The sequence below is a fragment of the Coturnix japonica genome, chromosome Z, assembly GCF_001577835.2.
Source record: "Coturnix japonica isolate 7356 chromosome Z, Coturnix japonica 2.1, whole genome shotgun sequence".
Classification (NCBI taxonomy): Eukaryota; Metazoa; Chordata; class Aves; order Galliformes; family Phasianidae; genus Coturnix; species Coturnix japonica.
The window spans coordinates 12,806,835-12,834,655 of NC_029547.1; the positions used below are offsets into that span (position 1 = coordinate 12,806,835).

At 40.3% G+C, this 27,821-nt stretch overlaps 2 protein-coding genes across 2 annotated transcripts in view; one reads left to right on the forward strand and one right to left on the reverse strand.

The window, feature by feature from the left end:
* Positions 1-16,150, forward strand: part of JMY (junction mediating and regulatory protein, p53 cofactor) — a 58,183-nt gene extending 42,033 nt beyond the window's left edge. The window contains exons 7-11 of the mRNA XM_015848570.2: positions 218-304; positions 3,260-3,355; positions 4,119-4,671; positions 6,967-7,277; positions 10,619-16,150. Coding sequence (XP_015704056.1) covers positions 218-304; positions 3,260-3,355; positions 4,119-4,671; positions 6,967-7,274 — 1,044 coding nt within the window. The 3' untranslated portion in view covers positions 7,275-7,277; positions 10,619-16,150. The remainder of the gene's footprint in view (positions 1-217; positions 305-3,259; positions 3,356-4,118; positions 4,672-6,966; positions 7,278-10,618) is intronic.
* A 1,649-nt stretch (positions 16,151-17,799) lies between these two features.
* Positions 17,800-27,821, reverse strand: part of HOMER1 (homer scaffold protein 1) — an 88,754-nt gene continuing 78,732 nt past the window's right edge. The window contains exon 9 of the mRNA XM_015848572.2: positions 17,800-25,704. Within this exon, the coding sequence (XP_015704058.1) occupies positions 25,516-25,704 (189 nt within the window). The 3' untranslated portion in view covers positions 17,800-25,515. The remainder of the gene's footprint in view (positions 25,705-27,821) is intronic.

Consider the following 27,821-nt stretch of genomic DNA (forward strand, 5'->3'; position numbering starts at 1 on the left):
TGTATTTAATTCTCTTGAGTTTTATTATTATTTTTTTTTTTTACATTTTGTGGGTTTTTTGTAAGTTAAATCAACTTTTTAAATTTGGTTGTCTGAAATGGGCTTTGTAATTTTTATTTTTTCTAATTCTTAGTTCTGTTTGCTAAATATTACATTATGATCTGAACACTGATATTTGGAATTCACATTTTATAGACATCATCTTTTGTCTCTACAGGAGATTTGTATTGCAAAGCATAATGAAAAGATCCAGCAGCGTCAACAGAGTGAAGAGGAGTACAAAACGCACCACACTGTTCAGCTAGTAAGTTTGAGCTTTCTGCTGTTCAGCAGGCATTTAAATGATAACTTGCATTGCTCGTTATATGTTCATGTCACGGAGTTCTCTTTAGAGCTCACTCCGTGACAGTGGGAACAAACCCAGGGGAGCAGGAACAAAAGTGCCTCCCTTCTCTAACAGCATGGCATGGCGCGGCTGGCCCAACCACGTGCGCTTTGGGAGAGGGGAAGGGAAGGGAGATTGCAATTGGGTCTAAAAAGAAAAATGAAGGAGTAAAAAAGAAGAATGATCTGAGAATGAACGGCAGTTTAATAAACCCAATAACACTAAACAACAACGAGAGAGTTTCAACAAGGAGAAAACCAAGTCCCAATCTCACCGACGGGCTGTGGGAGGCGGGAAGTTCCGACCACGCTGTCTCCTCGCAGGGAGCCGGGCCAGAAACCCCGTCCCCTTCCCGACTTCCCCTCCGGTGCCGCTCCCCACATGCCCATTTAAGGCAGTCCACAGAAAAAAACTTGTCCCCTTAACTCCTGTTATTCCACATGATGTTCTGATGTGGAATACCAACACCAACCAAATCACAAAACCATAACAGTTCAGTAGTATAATATCAGATCAGATTTCTATCTTGTATTATGCTGGTAAGGAATAACATATTGCTGTGTTAGGATGATGCTGAACCCAATAAAAAAAAAAAAAAAGCTAATACTTGATTCACAGTCTAAACAATTACTGCTAGAATTCGGCTGCATGCAGAATTTCTGACATAGTTCTGGATCTTGTTCCACATTTCTCTATGTAGTGCTGCAACGCAGAATAGGCTACCTTGTCCAACTGTTGTGTTGTACGTAACAGACTTTTTAAAAGACTGTTCAAACTATGGGCTAGGTCTTTAATGCTGATGTAACATCCATATTTAATAAAGATAACTTACAAAGATGTGTTGAAATCTAAGTCTTAAATTCAGGCTTCAGTTAGATTATTGAAAATGATTCTCAGTTATCCTTTTACATTTTTAATATTGATACATTTATCCAAGTCAGCTGCATAATTTATGTTATGAAAAGCTATGCTTACCAGAATACTTTTTCAGGAGTTTGGAAGAATAGGTATTCTTTTCATTTCTTAATATAAGGCTAATAATTCTACTGTATTGACTACAGTCCGTTTATCGCACCGAAGAATAAAAGACTTGATGAGCTCAGTCAGCAGATTAGGGAGGTGATCCTGTGCCTCTACTTGGCACTGGTGAGATCTCACCTGGAGTATGAAGTCCAGTGGAGAGTCCTAATTACAGGAGAGACATGAGCCTGTTTTGTGTCCAGAAGGAAAAACAATTCAAGGGGTGGAACACCTCCCCTGCAAGAATGAGCTAGGAGACCTGGGACTGATCAGCCTGGAGAAGAAAAGGCTCCAGGGAGACTTGATAGTGGACTTCCAGTATCTAAAAGGGTTGGCTCTAAGAAAAGGAGACAGATTCTTTAGTGGTGTATTTTGTGATAGGTCAAGGGGAAATAGTTTTAAATTAAAGGAGGAGAGATTTAGATGGGGTATGAGAAAGAAACTCATACCAATAAAGATTGCGAGACACTTGCCCAGAGAGTTGTTAGAAGCCCTGTCCTTGCAGACATTCAAGGTCAGGCTGAATGGGGCTCTGAGCAACATGGTGTAGCTGTAAGTAATCTTACTCATTGCTGGGGAATTAGGACTTGCTGACCTCTAAAGACCCTTTCTGGCTCAAAAGATTCAATGATTCTGTGATTTTGTCTGTTAAATACTAAGGGCCTTTTTATTATTTATTTCATGGGTTTGCTGACTTACGTTAAAGATGTGCCTTAACTTGACTGAGCAATATCCATTATTGTTGTAAAATAGGTTTTTACACAGACACACACACACAGCCTTTGACCAGGCTGCATGTTTAAAACATAGGTGTGGTGGTAGAACTGTACTTTCTTCTTGCTATAATCTTTTCTTTATATTCTAGTAATTTCTTTTCCCTGCTACTCAATTACATTGAGTATTTTATATATATTATTTCAAAGAATGTATATTTTATTGCTTTCTCCTTTTTGTCTCCCATCTTAACCATTTTCTATGCATCTTCAATGCATCTGTCTATACATATCTCTTTAGAAAACACAGAAGCTGGCTCTTGGAAAGGACTACTAGCTAAATTATGAATATCCCAGTTAATCTGACTCTGCTTTTATGTTGATTGAGGAAGGATAAAAGTTCACGAAGGCTCTGAACTTTTAACAATACATGTCAGCTTTTTTTAGTTACATTTGATGCCATGAGTCTTAATTAAGGCTGCTGTTAATGCTTCTGATGTTTCTCTTTGTAGTCATTTGTTCTGTGGTATATTCTTCTGATAAATTCTGTACTTATTCCTTAAGAATGACTTTTGCCATTTGATACTGAGTACCCATTTTCAATAAATTTGACTGAAGTGTTTTGTTTCAAAGGATAAGTAACTGAAAGAAAGCAGATGACTAATTAATAGAAGTGGATGGAAAGAAATACACTTCCCCTAAGTTAAGAACCCCAAACAAAAAAAAACCAACTACTGTCTTAGCTTAGTGAGGAAGAGCTTCAAACAGTTTTAAAAATAGATTTCAGAAAATCAGGCTAGATTAAATAATCCACTTCAAGATAATAAAATTTAGAACTTCAGTTTAATATTGTTGCTGAATATGCTACTTATCATCTTTCAAGGCAAAAACTTCTCCGGTTCCATGCTGAAATCTTTTTACCAAGCCTTGCATTTCGTTACAGTTACAAAATAGGAAATCTGTTCTGTTATTTGAGGGGAAGGCAGTAGAAAAGTTTTGAAATTCTCAAATGTTTTTATTTGGAAAACAGAACATGAAACGATTCATTACAATTATTAGAAGAGTTATTTAAATACAGTATTTTTATGATGTTAGATATTGCTTTAGATGTAATATTTGTATTTTCTATCTGTGTTCTCAGAAGCGAGATCAGCTACAAGATGAAGAGGAAAGAAAGAGCTCCTGGGTTAGTCAGGAACGTCAGAAAACACTGGACAGACTTCGCACATTTAAACAGGTAACAGAAGACTTGTCCTATTCTTATGCTTTTGTTTTTTTCCAGAATAAATTTTCACTCCTCCCAGGACAAGTCTATACTATTTGTTAGTTTGTTCTACTAGATAGTTAATTACTCTTTGGGAAATCTATCACAAAGTATGGCACTGGTTGTAGCAAATCTCTCTCATGTTATCAGTACCATAATAAGCTTCTGTTCTCCTACATCTACACATTGTGGCAAGGCATTTAACAGGCTTTCTTAGAAAAATAATCCAAATGGTATTTCCTGCAAGTAGCATTGCCATCTGGTAAAGCTGCACCACCACTGACTTCAGAACATCTGTCAATACTTGCCCCTTCCTGTTACAGTTTATTAGAGGAAACTTTGAGTGGTATGATTCACATCTAAAGCCAGTGTTTTAGGCTGGAGTGGTCTTTGTTGTGGGGAGAGTCTTTAAGCAGCTTTGGGGAAGAGAAGCAAGTAGGAATTTTAAGAAAAAACAGTACTGTTTATTAATGAAATCCTAATCTTGACTTATGTGTATCCCTAGACCAGTTGTGTATAATTTATGGTTTAACTCAGAATTGAAATCAGAAAAATGTATTATATGTACATAAAGGTAAGGATACCGTTTGCTTTGGTTTTATGTCTAGAGCAAAATGAATGAAAACAATAGATGAATTCTGTTGGTTGGAAAAGCAAGCCCTAATGACAAGTATTCAGTATCTAAAATAGTCTTCTACACTTACTTACCTAATTGTAATTAACTTTTATACTCCAGCGGTACCCTGGCCAAGTAATACTTAAATCAACCAGACTACGACTGGCTCATGCAAGAAGAAAATGTGCAGCCAGCTCAGCACCTTCTGTAGATCAGCCTCAATCTTTGCCAGCAACCATACAAATCCAAGAGAAAAGTGAAGAGGTGGAAATGGAAAACGCAGTTAAGCCTTTGCAAGTGCAGGAATCCACGAGCTTAGAACAACTTCAAGATATCTTGTTACCTCCCAGCAGTGTTACGTCTGAACTGCCTCAAGTTAGTCCTTCTCCACTCATCAGTACTGAGCAGCAAACAGAAACTGTTAGTGTAGTACCTCTTCCACCCCCTTTGCCTCCACCACCTCTGCCTCCACCTCCACCTCTGCCATCCAAGGAAGATACCACCAAATCCTTGGAGAAAAGCGGCAGCTTTGTCAAACGTCAAAGTGAAGAGAAGGGAGTCCAGCACTCTTCCAGTGTCCCAACAGCATATCTATTTGACAGCAGTCAACTAGTCAGTGCCAAGAAGAAGCTTAAGAAGACAGGTGATCTAGAGGGTTTACAGAGAAGGAGAGGTAATGTTTGCATTCCTGTGCATTTAGTTGTAATGTATATCTATTCCTCTGCTGTACTGCTATATGGAGAAGTCTATGCTGTGATTTAACTATAATCATTAATGACTTAAAGAATATTGGCAACTGTTGGCAAACTAATTGTAGCTTCCTTACGACAGCATAATATGTACATGTTTTTTGTTTAATTGAACAACTTGTGGAACTGATTATATGATACATCATATCAAATCAGCTAGAAAGTGTAGCTAAAAGTTACTTTAAAGAACCTTTTCTTATCTTGCTTACAGGTAGCTTCACCGGAGGGTGCAATGTTTTGTTTTGTGCTTGTTTTTTTTTTCAAAACAGCATTTTACATAATTTATGACATAATAAAACAAGTATTGTCCTGGGACATAGGAAACCTTGAGAATGTTTTCTTCAAGGTTTCTTCAAATTTTCATAGAAAAGTCCACAACTTAAGTCATCTTGAGAGCCAAATAAGGATATATTCATTTAACTGTAGTTGAGAATTAAACTTATAATAAACCACCCAAGCATGTAGCTTCATTAGAGACTTTGCTGGTAAGTATGTAGGGCAAGGGCTGAGCTGGTAGATTTGTTACAACTTTGCTGAGTGACTGTGATACCTGCTTTTAACCGTTTCTCCTTTATATCATATATAAAATGGGGAGGTGGCAACCAAAACTATTTTTAGATAAGATGTGCAATATTAATGTGGAGTCTTTTTATGAGAATTGGATATAGAATTTTCAAAAGAACTGAACTGTTGTACTGAACATTGCTGAGGAAAGTGCCTGATGCAGGCCATGATTTGCAGTACTGTAACATGGCTTTTCATTGGAAATTCTATTTGCATTTGTCAATTACAACTGCAGGAAACATCCCTCAGTTGACATGTTTCTTCATGCATTTAGAATTGGAGTTGTTTTCACCAATCAGACAGAAATCAGAGTTTTTCCCTTTAGTTCCTTAAATGATTGAAATACCTTGAAGCAACTGAATAGTTCCAGACTTCTTAAGCTCTTAGGAGTCGTGCAAGTCATAAGTGTCTTTAGTTCATTATAAATACTGATGCTGCTGTGCTCCATTGATTTCTGTTTTCTGATACCTGTGTTGTTTCCATTTTATATAAAATGTAAGTTGTGTGCAACTTGAAATACATCATAAAATGACAAAAAGAAAAACAAGTTATACCCCCCCTCTTAAGCGCATCATTAATGTTAGCAGCTGTGCACTACCTGCTATTCTGTGGATTTTGAAAGGTAGATGTTCCAAATCTCTAAGCATCTTCAGTGATGTCAGCCTACAACAGATGAGTGCTTAACAGTGTTTCCTTTCTCCCTCAAATGTGCAATCCATTATCTTCTGCCTTTTCCTTATGTCCGTTCCAGTTGTCTGAGCCATTAGTCATCTGGACAAGGTCCACTTGTAAATACAAAGGAGGTTTTAGAAAGAAAAGAGTTGGAGCTGGTTATTCATCTGTTGACAGATATGTGCTAGTGTTTGCTAACTGAACTGTACTGGTTATTGTATCACATTCTCTGACATAGAAATCTAACCTACCTATATCTCTTAAAAAAGCCAAAGCCCAATCTTTATTTCTTCAGAGAATTAGCTTCAGATTGGTCACAAAGGAAGGATGTGTGATAAAGTGTATGCTCTTACTTCTCTCATAATTATAAAGGAAAGTAATCTGTGCAGGCACATTGTAACTAGGTGCTTGTACATATCTTAATACAAATGAGCAGTAAAATAAACCCTGTGGCAGTTGGCTGTACTGCTTCCCTCACTGGAATGCATTAGTACTTATACAGTAGGTAAAACTGGCCACAGAATACAAGTGCAGAAAATATACATTCTCCTCCTGTTGCTGCACAATCCAATACCTGTTCGCTACCTAAGTTTCCAAGACAAGAAATACAAAGTAATGTGCACTTTCATTATGTTTTACTCATTGCAGATATTTTGATTTTCCTGACTTGTGATAGGAAAGCTGTTTTCAGAAAGCTTTTCTACTTACATACTATAAGGTTCTTTCGTTTCAGAAATTATAATTGTTTGTATAATCTAGTTTTGACCTGGTGATAGTGAAGATAAATTTGGAGGCTAATACAAAAATAGAGGTGCAGGATGATGAAATTGAAACTGCAGTCTCCTTTATACTTGCTATACTATATATGCTGTTGGATTATTACATTAATTGCATGTGGCTACTTTTGGTTGTGTAGGAAACATAAATAGCCACTGAATAAATTCAGTAAAAATGGTACTGAAGGTATTTTGATTTTACTGCAGTGAGTTCCCCGATGGACGAAGTGCTGGCTTCTTTGAAGCGTGGAAGCTTTCACTTACGAAAAGTGGAGCAAAGAAGTCTCCCTCCTTTTCCTGATGAAGATGATAGCAATAACATCTTGGCACAGATCAGGAAAGGAGTGAAACTGAAGAAAGTGCAGAAAGATGTGCTGAGAGAATCCTTTACAATTCTGCCTGATACTGACCCTCTGACAAGGAGCATCCATGAAGCATTGCGACGAATTAAAGAAGCATCACCTGAATCAGAGGATGAAGAGGAGAGTTTGCCTTGCACAGACTGGGAAAATTAACCTGTAATTAAATCCATTTAAGAATATATATATATTTCTTCAACACTTTTTTTAAAAACAACAGCTGCTAAGCCTCAGGTCATGCATTATAGGATACGTAGTATGAATGTGACTAAACCGTGTGATGTCCAGTGTGATAAAATATGCACATAGGAATTTAGTATCACTGACGTTTTGAAGCAAATTAGGGTTTCTATTAAGGGACAGTTTTTGAAGACAATATCTTAGTCTGTTATTGTTTGAATATTTCTGATGAATACTGACAGGACAGATGCTATAAAAAGCTTGGTTTCATTTAGGAAATTTGAACTGAAGGGACTGTCTACAGCTTTAAAACTTTAAAAAGATCTTACGTAGCAAAGCAAAAGCAGCACAATCACTCTTGGACATGTGCTATTATTATTATTTTCTAATTACTTCTGGCCTTGTAAAAAAAAATGTGGTGTTTACCACTTCAGTCTGAATAGCTCCAAGTTGTGGACTGTAGATTTGACTGCTGAAATCTCATTGGCTACTCTCAGCAACTCTCAGTAATCTCAGTGACTCTCTTTGATAGCTTGATTTCTATCTGCGAACACTCTGAATTTCTAGACTATCAGCAGTATATGTACAATTTATACTTCTGCTCCCTACACAAATCCCATGAACTTATTAAAAATGAAGCTACAGTGCCTGAAAGTACTTACGTTAGGCTTCAGCAGATGAAGTTAGAACCTAGCTGAGATTGGCGTTAGATTCCAAAATTAAGGCCGTGTTAGCCTTAATTTTTGATTACAGCAGCGGCATACCGCACTGCTCTTCTGTGGTGGTTCTTTTCTGTTACTGATGTGTAGTTGAGCTTAAGTCTGAACAAAAGGTCCCCCTAAATGTATTTGTGAATATTTAAAATCTGGAGAGAAGAGACAATCTCTGAACAAAAATTACAGATCTGTTTAAAAATAAATGGCTATTTGAAGAGCATGGAAGATTAGTGTTTATTACCCGTGTGACACAGCTAGTCGTAAGTAAAGGATAACCATTTTTGATGCTTTCCATCAGGCAGTTCTATGCTGGTTAGTTTTTATCAGTTGTCACTCTTCAGATGCAATGAAGTGCTACAGCTATTGGTGTTGTAGCACGTCACCAACAATGTGTTGGTTGTGTAGCACATCATCTGCTGAGCTGTACACTAATAAGCTATTTTCAAATAACTATATTTAAAACTTTTAGAAAGGAAAGTAAATTTTGCATTTTTTTTTCTCCATGGAAGGTGTCAGGGGAAGTTCTTTTCTATGAGAGTGGTGAGGTACTGGCACAGGCTGCGCAGAGAGGCTGTGGATGCCCCATACCTGGAGGTGTTCAAGGCCAGGTTGGATGGGGCCCTGGGCAGCCTGGTCTAGCATTAAATGTGGAAGTTAGTGGCCCTGCCTGTGGCAAGGGGGCTGGAGATTCATAATCCTTGAGGTCCCTTCCAACCTGGGCCACTCTGAGTCTGTGAACAAGCATAATAAACTCTTGCTGAAACTCAAAGCTCTGAAATTTTGCATTCTGAAAACTCCCACTATCGCAGACCATTAGAAATCAAGTCATAGGTATAAGAAAGGCTTGCCTTCAAATTGACTTCGTTTTCTCAGTGCAGTTATTTTCTTCATTTCCTATATCACTTAGCAAGAGTATTATTTAACATTTGTAAGTATATTCATGTACATATCCAGAAGTGACCTCAGATATTCTTAATCCAATTGGTGAACTCCCTAAGTGCTTTCCATTGGAACTGCATTCTCACAAAAGTCCTACAAGTACATTGCTGTACTGTATAAATTAACATTTTTCTTGTTACCTTTAATAGCCCTTTAGGCATTTCAGAGTGTTGGTTGAAAATCACTGCTATGCGGTACCTGTAGTGCACCAGTTCACTTCATCTTTTACAGCAGTACTGATCTGAAGTATCCTGTCAGTTTGCAGCTCTGGCCATTTCCCATTTAAGAGTGCTCATCTGACAAACACTGAGATCCTATGAAATCAGCTGGACCTAAAGCAGGGTGTAGTGCTGGAGTTCTGAGTGTGTTTCTTGGGAGTTTTCACCCACCCAGAACCTGCTTTCTCTTAATAGTCTTACTCTACTAAGAAAACAATCCTTTTCTCATGAGATGAGACTTAGACAGATTTGATTGAAGAATGGTTGTACAAACTGGCTAACAGATCAGAAATGAAAAACTGGCCCATGTTATCAGTGTGTGAAATAATCTGCTAGAACAGAAAGTCTGAAACAAAGTTGTGTTGAAATTCAGCAGAATAAATGATTTTCACAGAGATGAATGCTTGAGCATCTAGCATGATTACAGAAGAGTAGTAGAGAAGAAGGGCTTTCAGAATAGTATTTTGTTTTTACTATTATAAGTTATTACTGATATCAGTTTGGTACTATGCTTTATTAAGAAAGGACTGATATACTGATTTTTATCTGTAACATCTGCATATCCAAAAACAGTTGCATAGGAATTTTAGGTTCAAGAGTTATATAAAAGAATTTTGGCAGCTGCTTTACAAATTTTGCTTAGAATGTATGCATCCTTATAGACTAAATGTAATGTGACTATTTGCCTTAAGAATGGAAGCTAAATCTATGTTTATCAAATACCAAAAAGTGTCTTAGAATATGCATAGTAGATGGAAAAATATAAATATACACTAAAATAATTTTCTTAGTTATTGATGTTTGAAGACAGTCGTAATTAATTTCTGCAGGAGACCTAGTCATACCTTGTATTAGCTACTGTGCGAGTTAACTTCTGTCCAAAGTTGTGATTACCTTTTTTTTAAAAGCAGTTCCTTCCATACCTCAGTCTAAGCCATGTACAGTAATGCTGAGGTACTCCTTGTATCTGAGGTACAGCTGAATGAGCAGCATAAATGTACAGTGGATTCTATGTGAGTAAAAAAACAAAGCAAGATTTTTTGGTTATCAGAGGTATCCCAAGCTTTTATAGTACACAAAGATGGCAATAGTACATTCAAAGTACTGTAAGTAGTTGCAAAACATGGGTTCCTGGGAGTGATGGACAGAGTAACTGGGTGAAGAAGTCATCTTCTGTTCTCTACAACCTTTTAATCCAGGGCTTCTCCAAGCTTAGGTGAGTGTTCAGTGGAAAAATACCATAGGGAAGAGGAGACCTGGTCATACTGTGTGTTAAGGTGTCATTAGCTTGGGAGCGGTTGTGCCCTGGGAACAGAGAGAAACAGGGTTTCTTCTAGACACAGATAAGATTTGCATGTTGGACTTGCCTAATACTTTGATCAGAGAGGACTTGTAAAGCTCTTTAGCTTTTCAGATGTTCCTGTTTTGTTTTTTTTTCCCCAAACAGGTGATATACAGCCACTGAAGGGAGAAAGGAACCCCCAGTTGAAGACCACTTTTCCTCTTCATTTTGAAAATGCAGAGCCAGCAGTTTTGACCATCAGTTCCGCAGGCGGCTTTTCTTTCACAAAGATATAGTCTTTCTTTGGCAAATGATTCAGCATCTGGAAAAAAGGGCTTGAAATGGAAATTTTTCAGGTCACTTTTTTCATTATTTGTTCTAAAAAATTTGGTTTGAGTAGAAAGCTAAGTTGTTCTGACATGCATTTTATGTAATCAAGAATGCCTGACTCTTAAGCACTTTTCATATTTGTATTAGTAGTGTGTGGCCAGTTGTCAATGGTTTATGGGCTGGTTCTTCTCCTCCAGACAGGTACCAAGAACAGGAGCAGGAACACTTTTAACTCCAAGTGCACTACATAACGTTATGTGGAACACCAGTAACCAAGAATCATAAAACTGTGACACCAGTTAAGTGGAGAGAGCATTTTGAGCTGGGAGTGTATTTGCTGTTAAAGTAACTGTGATCTGGCTGGAACAACAAAACAGGTATTAAGAACTACCCTTCCTGCACTGAATTGCAGGACTGCTTGAAACTGCTTGAAAGCCAGTTAAGTAGGTCCTCACAGGAAAGTAGCAGAGATGTTACAGAAAGAGCAGGATTCCTTGTTGCACCATGGTAGCTGAAATTCAGTTATGTGCAACTATTACTTTTTTTTTTCTTCTTAGTTTGAAGAAATGGTATGTCAGTATGAAAAACAGCAAGTGGTTACAGCATAATGAGAAGTAGGAGCTGAATTCAGTACATCTTTAAGAATGTGTTTCCAGCAAGATGCAGTTATAGGAAGACATACTGGCAGCACCGTTTTAGAAGGTCATTTGTAATCTTAAGCTTTACTAATGTAGACATTTTCATGCTTTTTTAAAATAATTTTCAGCTGTGTTAAACCAAGTATACTTTATCATTTCTTGTAAGAAGCAATATTTTGTAATTTCATACTCAGAATTATTTTTCTGTTTGGCTTAAAAGGCTTTGTTTGAATACTGTAAGCAGCCTTCTTTTTAAAAAGATCAAAGCACTTAAGCATACTTGATATTTCAGTTTTGAAAATAGGCTTTTCTTGCTTTTGTTTTTATTTTATTCTCCTCAGTGGCTGCAGAAATGTTTGTACTTCATAGCCAAAGGCCTGCTGGCTGAAAAAAAAAAGGTTCCCTTTTGTTCATGACTTTTTTTTTTTTTTTAAAGGAAGGTTACAACTTCCTCTGCAATGAAACACTTAGAATTAATCCTAAGCTTGGTGGCTGATGGCTGCTGACAGCTGCACTGAGAACGTGTATCACTAGGGTAAGAGGTGTCAGGGGAGAGAGAGTCTTGGAACATCCAGAAGCACCGTGTGATACTACAGTCAGCCTGTTAAAATGTTAGGAAAGCTGAATTCTCACCAGCATTTTACTTGTATTGGCGTGACATGCTCTGCGTTTGAGAAGTACGCGGTCTGTGTCCTTGTGTAGTACGTTCCATTCACCATTCCCCTTGTGGGAAAAAAACAACTACTATGGGGATAGTGTCTTGTTGGTTTTGTTGTTTGTTTGTTGTGTGTTGTTTGGGGTTTTTTTTTAGAGCAAAGTTATGCTTTGCTGCTGGCATACAATGGAACACGTGCTGTGTCAGTGTTCCTGGCAGGACATTGCATGTCTTGCTGTTTACTTCAGTAAATAGAAACAGAAGCACTCTCTTTAGTAACAGGTTACATAAATGTGCAGGAGCCTCAGAGGTTGGACCCTTCAGCTGTTCTGCTGTGGCTGTCCTGAAATTAAAGCTTGATTGGACCCTTGCTATTGACAGGCATTTTCTTAACCTTGTTGCCTTATTTATGGTAAGTGGACATTCATTCTTAGAGCACCCATGAGTAGAGTTATTTCAGAGCTGTACTGATTTTTGCCATATGTATTAGTTGTCAGGTCTACATGCTTCTCTCCTGAGATCGGTTCTATGGCACACTTCATACTGACTTTTACAAGGACCTACAGCTACAAGGCGTATTTTTCTTAAACTGCTTTTCTGAACTCATTAATGGTGTGGTTGTAAGCAAACACTGTGCTCATGCAGCAATAACCGTGATTTCAAAGTTTATCATAGTCATTGGACGTTTGTTGCCTGTAAGTGGTGTTTTTTTGCTCTGCGTTTGTCTTCACTTCCAGTCACACCACACTTTAAAACTGAGTTAAATAAATTTTTGGCCACAGCACAAAGCAGAATTTGTTGTAGAATGGTAATTCAGGTTATACGATTTATCTGAATCTTAGTGCTGTATAAGTAGTGGTGATTGAGCAACGATGTCAGTTTTTCCTATTTTCCAGCCTGCATATTCATTCCTTACAGTGTGCATATGGGACTCCAGCAAAAGTTGAGGTCAAGAGAAAATATCATAGTTCTAAAATATAGGCACAATGGTCCCTTTGCACAGTGTTGTGTCTACAGTTTACGGTTGTGTTGTGATAAATATAAGTAGCTCAATGCTTTACTGTACTGCAGCTTTTGGATTTATTTGCTGTGTGGTCTGTCAGCTTTGCCTTGAATGTGTGCATGACTGAGAAAAATTACTGTCCTTAATCTGGTTTATATTTAGTTGAAATCTTAGATTCCTGTAATAGCTTAGTTTATAGAAATGGATTTCTCATAGGAGCAAGTGTTTTATGTGCACACAAAGAATAGTTGTTGTGCAGAGCACAGCAGCTTATATCAGTTCAGAACTGCCATCTTCCACATGGAATGAAAATGGTATATCCCGCACATACTGCGGGGAAAAAAAAAACAACCCCAGATCCTAGGTTTTAATCTTAAACAAGTCACTAGATGTCACAATTTCACATCCCCACTGTGATACAGAAATTGTGCACACATGGTGTGCAGACTAATGCATCGATCTTCCCATCCTTCTCTGCGACATGACAGTTTGCAGGGGGGCGGCGGGAGCAGCAGATGGGGAGAGTGTGGTCACAAGAACCTTACGGGACTTCTGACAATCCTGCAGATCTGGCTCTTCCATAGCTGATAGAAGCTCTAATGAATGTGTTGGTCCTTGAGACACCATAGCGAGCATCATCACAAGGAAATCATTTAGGCATATGCAAGGAAAGAGAATTTCCATGAAAAAGGCCTTTCTACGTATCACTGATATTTTTCTTTTCTGTCTGGGATTTGCTGTGGTGGTTGCATCCATCTGTTGCTTGTTGTTGATCTTAAGCAGTCTGCCAGCTCTCATGCTTTTTACATCTTTAGGAACTTGCTTTTGTGGTTCTGGTTAAAGCTGTTCTATACGGTATGACTGATCCATCATGCTGAGGAGGTGGAATGTGTGTTTATTGTGCAGATGCTATCTGAGGACTGAAACATCTGTGAATGAGAACAAGAAATGAAAAACGAAACTTGCAGGTAACCAAAGCATCAAATAGGAAGGCGTTCATCAGAAACTGTATCTGCATCAACATGTGTTTTCCATCCTCTCATTCACAGAGGTTCCAGATCCTTTAGAAATGATTGATATTCTTGGCGTGTTCACTTACTTTTCGTGCCGTAGTTATTTTCCTTAAGCATCACTTTTAAGGTTTGCTAAAAACTCTGACAGTCTGCGTCCTACACCAGGCACCTGTAAAATAACTTAGTATTATTATATATTGTGTTTGTTTTTGGTTTGGTTTTTTTTTTTGGTTGTTTTTTTTTTTTTTGTGGCTGCATTGGGGATAGAACTCAACTTACTTCACTATGTTATTTGTAAAGAATCATTTTGATATATAAGCACTATATTCTGTAATGTCTAATATTAAAGTAATGACAGATGTGTTGTTGAAATGCAACTTACTGAGAGGAGGAAGCAGAAACTGTCATTGGTCAACGTTCCCCTCGCTTGTTTGTTGCACTGAATTTCAAGAGTGTAATTTGTAAATCGATTTTGTTCACATGTGTAATCAGATTTTATTTTCATTGTAATGCTTATGTAATTAACTTACCTGTGTATATTTCTGGTAATGATTCCATAAGCATGGACAATATATTGTTATGTTTAGCACTACAGAATTAATGTTAAGAACAAGCAAAGCTTATTGCTAAGGAGCAAACGGAGCACCTTACTGGGAGAGCGCGCTGTGATTTCAGTGCTGCGGGGCTGACAGACAGGAGGTCATTCCAAACTTGACTGCAAATTGCTCTTCAGTGTAGTAAGCACATTGACACACCGCTACCAGTGCTGTGAGAAGCACAGCAGTGGCTGTTTTTAACCTATAAATATACTGTAATTTAAAATTTTCCTATAAAACGAGTTTATATTTAATTGCTGCCTAATACATGTACTTAAAATTAGGATTTTTAGCAGGGCTGAGGGTGGGTGGGCATGCCGGTGTATTTCTGGGAGGGGCTGTTGTATATAAGTTTCTTTGCACTTCCCATTCAGTTTAACTGTTAACCCAAACCCAGCTCTGACTGCGACTGCGTACTTTATTGTGGTGGAGGGCACACCTTCTGTGGCCCCAAGCTTCAGCATTTGACAAGGAAAGGTCTTTCCATTCAAATGTGAATACTCTGATGTACCTCTAACATGGAAATGACCAGGCAATGAATTTTACTCTGCTGAACTCAAGATGACGGTAGAGTATTATTTAAAGCCAGTATCTGAAGGTGTTAACCAGCATTTGGAAAGAGTCAGAGGGACGATTGCCTTTTGGTGAGTGCAGCCCTAACTCTGCAGCGTTGTCACTGCAGAGACTGTTACCTGTTCCGTACTGTTCTGCCTTAGGTGGCTTTGACTTTCAGATCCTTTCAGGAGCACTTTTGATTTCTGAATTGCGGAACAGGTGTTGGGGATCAGGGACACTCACTCAACATCTCCCAGCGTGTTACTGTGCTTGCTGTATGTGTTGGATTTAGTCTTACGTATTTACAGATACATCATCGCGACATCCAAGGAATTGGGATGGCTGCAGATTGTCTCGCATGAATGACATCAGTAAAGGTTAATGATGTTAACTTCTTTTGTTTGTTTGTTTTTATAAACCTGTTGAATAAACGAGAAGTAATCAAAACCAGTTTGCCATTCACTAGCTTTGTGCAATATTACCGGTAGACTCGAACACTAGTGCTTGGCAGTAAGGAAGTCCTTTAACACTGTTGTATGCAAAGAAAACGTGTTAAATGTGTACTTCATTGTAAATGACTCTGCAGATTTGCTATACCTAAAAATGCTCAAGGCTATAAAGTATTAGGCAACAAGTATCTCCTGAAATACAAAAGGTAAACTGAGCAATACCTAAGAACTAAAACAACTGTAACTGTCTGCCTTTTGCTCTCTTTTTCTTTAGTGCAGATTCCCTGCCATGCAAGTTTTCTTTTTGCTGTGTATTTCATGTTTTTATTATCATAAAGATTAAACCTGTACACAAAGTTCTGAACTCACCTTCTTGTACATGCGATGTAACATCATACTCACAGTTTTGGTGCTTACAAATGATTCCTTTTTTCTTTATTAAAGGATATTTATTTGACCACTGTTTCATTTGAGTACGTGGCAATGTCGAGAAAATAAACAATAAAAGTAGTGCGGTTTGGTTCCTACAAACAAAGAAATGATGGTCCTTTGGTAAGTTTCTGATGTTGCTGTTTCAGTGCCGCCAGTACTGTCAGACAGTGATGGCTGAGTTGTACTGCCGCAGGGAATAATTGCACCGGTGCAATGCCTTTGTAAACTGCTGCATAAATAAATCAGGTGTTGTGTGGGAGAACCTTGCTCTTCAGTAGCGCAGGCTAATTGAGCTTAAGTGCAAACAGAAAACTAGTTACCGTTGCCTAATGAAAAGACAAAAACTCTTTATGGAATGAGCAGATGTTTAAACTCAGGAATGCAGATTGCTCAGATCCCTTGTGGTGCTCCTACCCCTCAGAGCACAGCAGCCATCGCTTGGGGGCAGAGCAGCCTCCAGCTGTGCTACCTCTAAAAAGGTGAGGGGGGTGGTGGTGGTGAGAGACAGCAGGGCTGGAAACATCTGGCTTCACTCCTTGCTTTTTCTGGTACTGGCAAGATGTAGTTTGAGTAGCCTCACATCACAGCAGGGCAGGTTCAGGATGGATATTTGGAAGGATTTCTTCTCAGAAAGAGTGGTGTGGTGCATAGGTAATACTTAGGGGTGTGGGTTAGTGGGCTGTATGTGCACTAGGTGGATGGTTGGGCGAGATGATCATAGTGGTCTGTTCCAACCTGCATGTGTCAGACAGAAACGTATGTTGTAAATAAACAGCACTGGGCCCTGATCCATCTCACACAGCACCTGTCATATAGAGGTCATGGACGTCTGAGGTTTACTGCTCCAGCAGCCAGCACTGAGCAGAGGGGCTGTGGGGAGGGAGAGACCAGGAGCAGGTTTGCCAGAGCTCTGTTGTTTGGGTGTTGTGGTTTTTTTTGCCCAGCTTTTCTCAGCAGTGCTTTCTGCTGCTGCTGCCTCCTGCTTTGCAGGTTTTCCCTTCCTGCTGCAGGAGGGAGGTGGCAGTGAGCAGACCACATAGAGCACAGAGAGCCCATCTGGGACTAATGCTGTGATATTTTGTGCTGCATTTTTATCTGTCAGGATAGAGCAGTGTAATTAACCTAACTGTAATTGTTCTCTGTATAACTTGAATCCTACAGGCCATGCAACTTGCAGGCATCGCTCTGTGGAATAGCAGGTGATGCTCCAGAGGCATTACCCACAATGGTATCTGCACAGCTGGGTTCAGCCGTGGCAGCAGGCATGTGTTTTCCATTGGCAGAACTGTGGACCCACCACCTTGTTGCTGCTGTGCCATCCCCTCCTCCCCATTGCTTTGAGACTCAGGTCTGTCTCTTGAATTCATGCAAACCTAGACCCCCACCTCAGCTCAATAGAAGGCAGCAGCCCAACTCCCTCAGCACTAGGCCTTGGTAGCTGGACAAAGGCAGGCGGAGCTGCTGCCTGTCTCCGTTACAGTGCTCTAATTAATCAGTCAAAACTCTGGCAACTACCAGAATAATTGCACTCCAGCCCCTGTATTCACCACCTTCTCCCTTCCTCCCCACTGTCGCTGACTGCGATTTGCTTCCTGCTCACCACGTGGACTTGCTTTCTCTGCTCATCTCACTACGTGTGTCCTACGTTGCTTGTGTGAGGCCAAGAACATCCATGGTCTTTCAAACATCATTTATTCTTTTGTTCATGTTTTAATCTTTCTAACTTGCAACACAATCCCTCTGCATATTGCTTTTTTGAAATTCACAGGAATAAGAAACTTGAAGAATCATGCAATTCATACAAAACATTTATATTGGCTACACTTTTTCTTCATATTTTATTTCAATCCCCATTAAATTCCAGCAGGAATGTATCTGAGCTCTGAGTGTACAAAGTCATCAGCGCATGCTCGAACTGCCATGCATGTTACCCGCACAGTGTAGACACAACGGATGCCGTATGAACTGACTTAATGTGAAGCACCATGAGGCAATGGCCATTCTTTTCCCACCCCCACCCCCCCACTTGCTGTGAGCAAACCGACATCTGGAGCAGACGGAGACCCACAAAAAACAGCTTGACGAGCCCCTCCACGCTGCGCCAGGCTTTCAAAGAAGCATTGAAAAAAAAAGAAAATGGCCTCGAATAGACATTATAAATAGACCACGCAGCCCACCCCCTTGTCGCAGGAGCACACACGCCTGTGTTTGCCTGAGGGCTTCTACTGGTGGAAGGTTTCCTGAGGGCTTCTTTTGCTGGGAGGTCACAGACTCCCAGCAATCCGCACAGTGCCAAGAGGCCGAGGGCCAGCAGCGCCTGAGCAGAACCACCAGCTGCTCCTCGTCCCGCCCACCATCTCCACACCAACCAGCCATTCTCACCCGCCCGCAGCAGCCTGCTCATGTCCCCGCCATCCCGCTCCTCTGCTCGCCTTCACGCTGCTGGGCTGAGCTGTTGGTCACCTCCTCCGGGGCGCGTGGCGGCAGATGGGGCCGAGAGAAGCGAGGTGCACATTGCTGGTGGAGTCAATCAGCACGTGCGTGTTGTGGATGATGCCAAAGGCAAAACTAGTTATGCTTGATAGGGCAAATTTCTGCTCAGGATATGAAATTTTGTCACTTTAAAAAGACCGGTGTGTCTGCTCATGCTGTGTTCAGGGGAAAGCAGCTGAAGGTTGCCTGCCAGGACATGCTTTGCTCAGATTTGTAAACAATCCTATCTTATATCTAAAACACTAAAAGCCAGTTGTGGTCCCAAGTCAATACTTGCTCGCATTTCACAGAAAAACAGACCTTCAATTCTCAGTTTGCAGTAAGAAATGTCACACAGAAATCCAACCAGCATTTGTCAAGGCTGCTCTACCAGCAGTTTGGGGTGAACCTGTGTGCTGCTCCAGTCGCCAGCAGATCCTCCCTGCACTGGGTGCATCGACTGCCTTCAGAAAGTCCTCGCAGGCTGCCAAGTTTCAGGGATGCTCCTGAATAAGTGGCCATGGGCACTGTCCGTACCAGCTTGTTTAAACTGAATGCAGAACTTCAATCCTGCGCCCTTTGGAGTTCAGCATGCAGAAGGACCTACCTGTTCCCTAGGAGTTCTTTCTGATTTTTTCCCATTAACCCCTCAGCCCCTCACTGGCACAGCAAACCGTGAGCTGCCTTAAAAAAAAACATCCTGCAAATACACAGACAAACTCTAAGTTGCAATTCTTTGTATCTGCCAAGTCATTCAGTGCAGTGAGGGGCTGATCCTTGGAACACGGTCACCATGGCTGCCAGCCATGCAAGCAGCAGCAGCAGCATTTCCCAGCTGTTTCCAGCAGGGCAGTTCCTCAAGCACTGCTTCCTCCTCCTGGTACAGCAGAGAAGAAGAGGGACTGACAAATCCCACAGCCACCCCATGGCTAATTCAAAGTCAGACAAACCTACAGCTATTTCATCCCATACATAGGGATGGCATGGGTTTCTGTATGCACAGCACTCACTAATGGGCTAATTGCGTGGCCTTCATAATCTCTCTCTCTTTCAAAGTGGTGTGTAGGGGGTGGGAAGTGGTGCTTGTCTCAGACCAGCACGTAGTTCTGCTGTTTTTAGGGGTACCAATATGCTGTATGTGGGACCACCACCACCTTGGGCAGACACCAAGCACCCCTGGGGCCCTGCCAAGGCTGCAGGGGCTGTTTGTGCCTGCGGGACACCCGTGCTGCTCAGCTGCATGCTGCTGCCCACCTGCTCACACCCGCTGCAAGGCGGAGCTCTGTGCCTCGCTGCATCCACACCGTGCTTCCCATTCCTACCACCGTGCGTTCCCGAGAAACCACTGCTGCAGAAGAGCAGTACATTCAGATACAGAGAAAGTTTATCTTTTAAATTTCCACCTATTAATCAGATGCTGATGTCTCTTTCACAAAGTCAGTTTTGCTTCCCCTTTCCTTTGTTTTCTGCCCAAAGAAAATTCCCATCGTCATTTAAGAGACCACAATCCAAAGCTGGAGAACTTTAAGGGTTCTTTTCCCTCTCTGAAAAACTTCACTTCCTAATTCTCTGCTCTCATACTTAACGTAGCTCAAACGGGGGAATCCACACAGGCAGACTGTAGATACGTGTACTGTGTCACTGTGGGTCTTCTCTCCCCTTAGCACTGGGGTGTGTGTGTGTGCTGTCTGTGATAGTCCTGGTGACCTGCTGGGATGGGACTCCTCCTCTGCTGGGTTACCCTGCACAGAAACACAAGCCTTCTCCAAGAACACCTCCAGGTGGCTTTTCTCAGCCCAAGGGAACCATGAGCACCTGGCACTGCTGGAGCCCACAAAGCAATGAGATGTGTGGGAGCAGGGGGAATCCCCAGAGCCCCATTGTGTGGGGGCCCGAACTGCTCACAGCTACAGAAAGAGAAGCACACCACAGATGGATGGAGCTGATGGCCGGAAAGCAGGAGGGGCCTTCAACCACTGCCATGACTGATACCGAACCTTGGGGCTAGTGGAGGTTAAAGAATGGCAGGAATGGTGCTGCAGACTGCTGGGATTTTGGCTTTGGTTACAAAGCAGAACTCTAATGCTGACTTTGAGGAGCCTGCAGCAGTTCTGTGGCAAGCCAGATGTGCTCAGCATCGTTCAGGTCCTCTGTCCTCTGCTGTGCAAGATGTTCTCACCTATCTCACAGCCTGTGGTGCCATGTAAGCAAATCCTTTTGACACCTATGCATTTTTCCCCCCCAAACCTCTAACATCTTTGACCATTCCTCCCCCTTCCCACACCTGTCAGCACAACAACCAGCATTTGAAAATGCTGCGGGCTACTGGATGCAACATCCAGCCAATCTGAGCGTGTGCAAGAGCAGGCAGGGGGAGAAAGTGGGAATAAACTGCACTGGTCTCTTTGGTCCTAGGATGAGCTGCAGAGGAAGGACCGACAGCTGCAAGTCCCTGAGAGGCTGTGAGACCCAGGAGGTGTGTCAGGAGCTGTGGCACCGCACCGCCGTGGGCTGACAGCAGGGGCTAACCAGCACTGCTTCTTGTTATCAAAGACTTATCAGAACGGGTGAAATCACTTATCAGAACAGGTGAAATCCATCACACTTCTCAGAAGCAACTGGAGTAAGCCAAGGAACTAACTGCGTGAAGGAAAACACAGGTTTTAGGAAATGCCTATTACTCCACGGTATGTTCTCTACTTAGCACCATTCAGAGGTAGTGCACGTATGCAGCATTGTCAAGAGAATGTAAACGACAGTCTGAGCATTGCTTTGCACAGCCAGGTCCATTTCCAGACCCACCATCGGTGTCACACCGCGCACTTCAGCTGGCACGTTCAGCTGCTGAGACTGCACACGTTTGGCTGCAGTTTCTTCATGCTTTTTTTTCAATCCCCTGTCAACACCCAGACCTAATCTCTACTGATATTTGGCCTCAAGATCCAAGGTTTTCTCCTCATCCAAATCAACCAAGTGCCTTTACTGACAGCTGGAGTTCTGCAGAGAATTCAGCTCTCTTCCATTTTTCCACTTCCCTTCCCGTGCCGTATTTCTGACAAAAGATTTTCACCTTTTGCCTTTGTGATGAAGCTCCTCATGAACAAGGTGCTCATGGGGCACTGCTCACAGCCACTTTGGTACAGAACGTGAATGGCAATAAAACAAAGTAAGGTTCAGCCCCTCACTGCAGGTAAGCCTGGAGTTAGTCCCTAACCGGCAGAAAACAGAGCAGAAAACAGAAACCTTCCACAACTGACAAGACGCATCCCAAAACATTCACTTTAATTGACGCATTGCTCATTCCTGCAGGGTTTTTGTTGAAGGAATTACCCTCAGAATGCCACCAATAGCATTAAACGATACTTATTTGTGTTACATCTGTTTTAGCCCTTTATTATATTTTACCTGAAAATGTATTTTTTTCTTTTTATTTTTTTCTTTTTTTTTTTCTTTTTTTGTAGAGACTTTATAACAATATTTCTGCATTATCAGTTCATTTTGTTTGCCTCTTTCCTGGTATATTAGCCAGGAAAAGGAATCCCCAGTCTGTAACAGACATTAATTCACACATTTTACTTTGTGCACATAGAAAAAAAAAAAAATGCAGTTTCTGGATCATTGAGGCATATGGATTATGAACAAGACACTCCAAAAACCAACTATCTGGACGGGAATATACTTACAAAAAAAATCTTTTATGTCAAGGATTTCACAACATAACACGCTAATGCAAAATCCAGTAGCACCTGAAAGATTAAGGTAGCTGCTGCTATCACTTGCACATACTTGAAAAGATATAAGGAAAATAAATAAGTAAATAAATAAACGAAGAGTAAAGGTACATTCTCCAGAGAACAGCAAGTGTATTTCAAAATAAATTCTGATTTTTCTTCAGCTTTTGTCAGATGTCTGCCAGTTTTGTTTGGTTTTTTTTCACTGTAATTCTTGTTGCTCTTTGCCGTTTAACAAAATTTATGCAATGTGGCTGCTCGCCTCTCCTGTACAAAGACTCATGTTCGTTTTTCAACCTGTAGTACTCAACAGTGTTCTCAGGTACACACGTCCCCACAGTCTCATCAGAGATAGATACAGTTCATATCACCTGTCTCTGGGAAAAGTCATGTTTCAAAGAGGAGAACTGTAATCTTAGAACAGAACTGGAGAGGCTACAGTAGGCATAACCACCTATCAATGAACTGCAGGTTTCCAATTCTAAACGCCCACCTATTGTAAATAAACATTAAAAATACTCGTAGCATTCAGAGTTTATTTATATGTGCACGTAAGTCCACCTTATCCCATATTCACGTTTGACAACTTGTTTGGGAATTCAAAGGTGCAGCCCTCGGTAATCGTAAAAAATGAAATGAAGCGTATTCTGCTGAATGAGAAAAGAAATTCTCAAATATCAATTTCCAATTTAAAATTTAATTTCAATAGGAAAATATTAAAAATGTGCACATCTAAATTTTTTTTCATGTTCTTTATATACATATGTGTGTGTACGTATACATAGAAATACTCGTGTACCACACATATTCACAAAATTTAAGTGGAAGTATTTCTGTCCACTATTTTCCCACATGTAAATGACATCATATCTTTAAAAATGTCAATAATAATATCATTAAAAATAATGTTACATTTATCCCATCATCAAGTTTCTAGTGTTGTTTTTTTTTGTTTTGTTTTGTTCTTTCTTCATCCTTATTATGTCCACTGAGCAATAATTAACGGGCCAGATTCTCCTTGCATTTCCTCCAATGTTATGCCAGCTAAATGCTGCTGACACCACATCAGGGGCGCATCTGGTTTACAGCAGCACACGTGACAGGAAAATCGGGCCCAAACATCCCCAGTTAAATTGAAATCTTGTGATATTTGCTCGCGTGGACCTGATGAAGATGTACACATCACTGCCTAAGATCACCGAAAGAAAAACATGTAGCTCATCACAAAGTTTTCAACCAGTAGCACACTGAATCAAGCTCCTCCACCCCATCAATAAATAAAATAGGTGAGAAAAATACCCTAAAAATATGGATAAAACTTAAACATTGTGTACATTACATACAGTATAATACATGATGATTTAGCATTTGGCCTCAGCCACTTTCCTGACTAGTCAGGGGACACCTGATAAATCACTGGTAAAGAGGAAAAAAAACAGTATTTTAGAAATAAAGCATGTATTTCTAATATAAATGAGAACCTGTGTGTATTATATGGTATACACATACAGTACACACAAAAACAAACTTATCTTTTCTAGTTTTCAGTATCAGTCTGTAAGTGGAGAAAATTATGTTGTACAAATTTATAAGCAGCTAGATTTCATGTTTAACATTCAAATTAATTTGGGGAGCAAACAGTGCATCTTTCAACTCTGAAGTCTGACGCTCATTCATACATTGTAAAAAAGCCCTCTTCAAAATTACAAGCAATTAATTTATGGCAAGAATGTACTTCGATGCAAGACACGTGACACTTGGCTTACCTTTCAGAGTTGGTTTTTGTTGTTGTTGTTGTTGTAAGTAAATCTATTATATAAAGAAATGTGTGGTTGCCAAAAGTCTGTTAAAATTTCCTCAAAACAACTGTAAGACCTGCTCATTGAGGATAACTGGGTTCAATTGCTTCCAGCTTTTAAGTTTTTTTGTTAATAGTTGTGAATACTGCCTGGTGTTGTTTCAGTAAGGATGTGATATGAAGACCCATAAAAGAGTAAACACGTCTCCATCATTTCAAATTGTTATGACAGCAAGACTTTTAGAAACAGCTTTCTTGGTTGGACAAGTTCAGTGTCCGAGTAGTCCCTTGCAACAGCTCTTGCCCTTAATGCAGTCTATAGTAAATATTGCTCCCCATAAGCCATTATTCACAAAATCTGAAATTCATGTGACATTCTGAAAAAGCCTCCTGCAGAACAGGCTAACAGTTAATTCAACACAGGTATTTGATATATGTAGCAAGGCCAGACAACAAATGACCAGCTATTTCTCCTTATCTGTGCATGTCAAATCTTACATTTAAAATTCTGTTTTTATCTTTTTTCTTTTCCTTTTTTCTTTTTTTTTTCTTTTTTTTTTTTTCTTTTTTTTCTTCCTCGGGGACTCACCTTGCCATCATTGGTTGGCTTCAACATACAGGTTTAGTGGAAGATAGTATCTCGTTGTAATTACATGGAATTCATATGATAATGTAAACCTTACAGTGGACAATATTGTAGAACACCAGAGTAAGCTCCATAAAGAAATACGGTATATCCCAGTATATATATAGATTAAAAAAACAAACCAATGAACAAAAACCAGCTGATCAACCAACTGAAATACCCAAAAGGAAGAACTTCACACAAGCAATTAGGAACTTTGTTTCAATTAAAGATGCAAATCTCTCTCACTCCTGGCAAGAATAAACTGGTAACGGCACTGTTTGTCCACAGCGCAAAGAATCCTGAGAAATTATTAAGAACAACAAAATACAGGGCTGTCATCACTAAGTTCTTGCACAAAACTCAGTAATTAAATATCTTAAATAAATAAAACAGGAGATAACCTATATTGTGTCTTTCACGAAAAAGGGATGTGATCTGGGACACTGGTAATTCTTGCATCGCCGATAATTAGAAAAGGATTGCATTCAATTACTGTTAATATCATTCAAGTTATCTATGGCCAATAAAGTACAAGGAGGTAATTTGTAATTCAAGTTTTTTGTTGTTTGTTGTTATTTTGTTTTTCTTCAGCTAGCTACGAGCTGAGTACTGAATTTTACATTTAAATATGACTCAAATTTAAAACAAACCCTCTCAGAGGAGCATTTATAATTTTGTGCAACTTTGATGCAGAGCCCAACAAAGTCCTATGAAGAGAGACAGTGCATCTTTAAGCTGATTGGCACTGAAATCCCATTTTCTTTAGCTGCATTCTATTAGCTTGGCCAAGTTATCTCGTAATTCTGTTAGTTCAAATATTTTTCCGTCAAGAATTTCTAAAAGTGTCTTCAAGTTATTGCGAAAAGCTTCTTGCTCATTCTGACTTTTCTCCAGACGTTGCTCTAGGTCAGACAGTTGGCCTTCCAGGTCTTTGTTTCGAATTTCTACTTCCTTCAGAGAAAATACATAACATGTTAATGCGTTGTCTACAAAGAGAAAGCAGTCAAACCTCCTCCTGGTATCTGTGAGCTACTTTTGTTTACAGAACCATTTCCAATCCTTTTAAAGTTTCCATGGTACCAAAACCAGAACTCACATTTTTATTAGGACTCAATATCTACCCCTATTCAGCGCGTTCTGAATTCGTACTTACATACACTAACATTCTTATAACACCTCCTTCCTTTACAGCAGCTTTGCACCACAAAGCTTTAACAGAGCTGCTTTCAGACCAACACATTTCACCCAGCCTTGGGGAGGGAAGCCTGGTACCCATCAGCAGCCTCTGCCAGCACCAAACTTCTCTTCTTGCCCTCCCCACTTCCCACTGCTTCCACTGCAGTTCCTCTGTTGCTCTCAAAGCTCTCCAAGTTGCCCCAGGGGTGGAAAGCAGAGCCTGAGGCCTGGATGGGGAGAGCTCTGGCAAGCTCAGGCCTCATCTCCCTCACTGCTCTTCTATAAAGTGGCAAGGAAAAATTAAGATTTTAAGTCTCCCTGCAGATACTCAAAACCCTCCTGGAAATCTCCACATGCAACTGGCTGTAGGGAACCTGCCGTAGCAGGGCACTGAACTAGGTGGATCTCCAGAGGCCCCTTCCAATCAATGTAATTCTCTGATTCTGCAACAGAATTTTGGCCAATGATCTTGAACGGCACAAATGACAGGAATTACCCCTTGCTGCCAGCACCATAATTATTTTAATCCATTTGACACAGATCAACATAGTTGCCAAAGGATTAAAGGAACAAACTAACTGAAAAAGACTGTAGGCACAACATAAATGAAAACAGATGCGTGCTTAGGTACTGACTAGCTACCTCACAGCTGTGAGAAACAAAGGAGCTGACTGTCACACAGCCTGCAGACCAAGGACCACGCCATGCGGTGCTGTGGGGGCTCAGCACCCTGAGGCCAAGCAGCCATGTCCAGGGTGAGCTGGGGAAGTCCCTGCTGGGATGACACAGTCCTACCCATAGCTCGAGCAGAACTGACTTAGTCAGTTTCTATTAATTATTGATCTCTGGAAAACACTACTTCCCCACTGTTATTTTTGATCTCTACACATCTTCAGGCTTGATTAGTGTTAGTGATTTTTATAACAATACTGAATTGAAAATTCATGACCTGCTAACGTGCAGCCTCCTGCTGCACATCAGTTTGCCTCAAAACTGTTCTTTATTAATGGAAGAAGTGGAGAGGTATCCATGTAATACCATCTGTTCCTTTAGTTGTATCATTTCCCTTTATACGCAGTTAATCTCATCTGACATATGACACTGATGATACATTCGGGCCCTGTACTTTGTTTTTAGATGCTCTTACGGAAGTTATAATGATTTCTTCTATGTTATTTCCTTTCAGAAAATAAAATATTAAGAAGTCATGTTTGTTATCTGCACTGCGTGGATCTCCTGGGGAAGTCAGAGAAAGGATCAGAATATTCTGACCATACATAACAGCTATACTTAGGGATCAGGCACAGTAATAAAGATATCCTCGCTTATCATGAGAGTCACACTCATCATGACTCATTCACATGTCTTAACTAATGAAATTATTACTTAAAAAGGGCCCTGATATTTACCCTGTGCAGTGACAGCATACTGCTACTTACTGAAATTTGCCTATTATTGGTTTCTAATTAATTCCCAGACACAAGTGTGTCAGAAATGCAACATATCTTGAAATAGTAATTTTTTGGACCATGCTTTTCATACAGGCTGCATTCCAATTAGTTACGTAATCCATTTGTGAGCACAAGAGGGGAAAACACAGATCAGAGGAGACAGGAGTGTGATGAACAGATACAGACAGATAGAGACAATCACCCTAAAAACAGGCAGCAGGTCTACTACATTAACACATGTGGGATGGTCACTCTGGGGCTACAGATGAAAATACCATTTCTCTGACATCACAGACATAGGGTGAAAGATTCAGAGAAGGCTGTTCCTATCAAAGCAAGGGGAGTGCTGCCGTGAGCGAAGATTCAAGATAATTTAAAAGATCTGCATCTGGTCAGCTGGTCAGCAACAAGCTTGAACCTGAGGAACAGCAACTTTTCTCT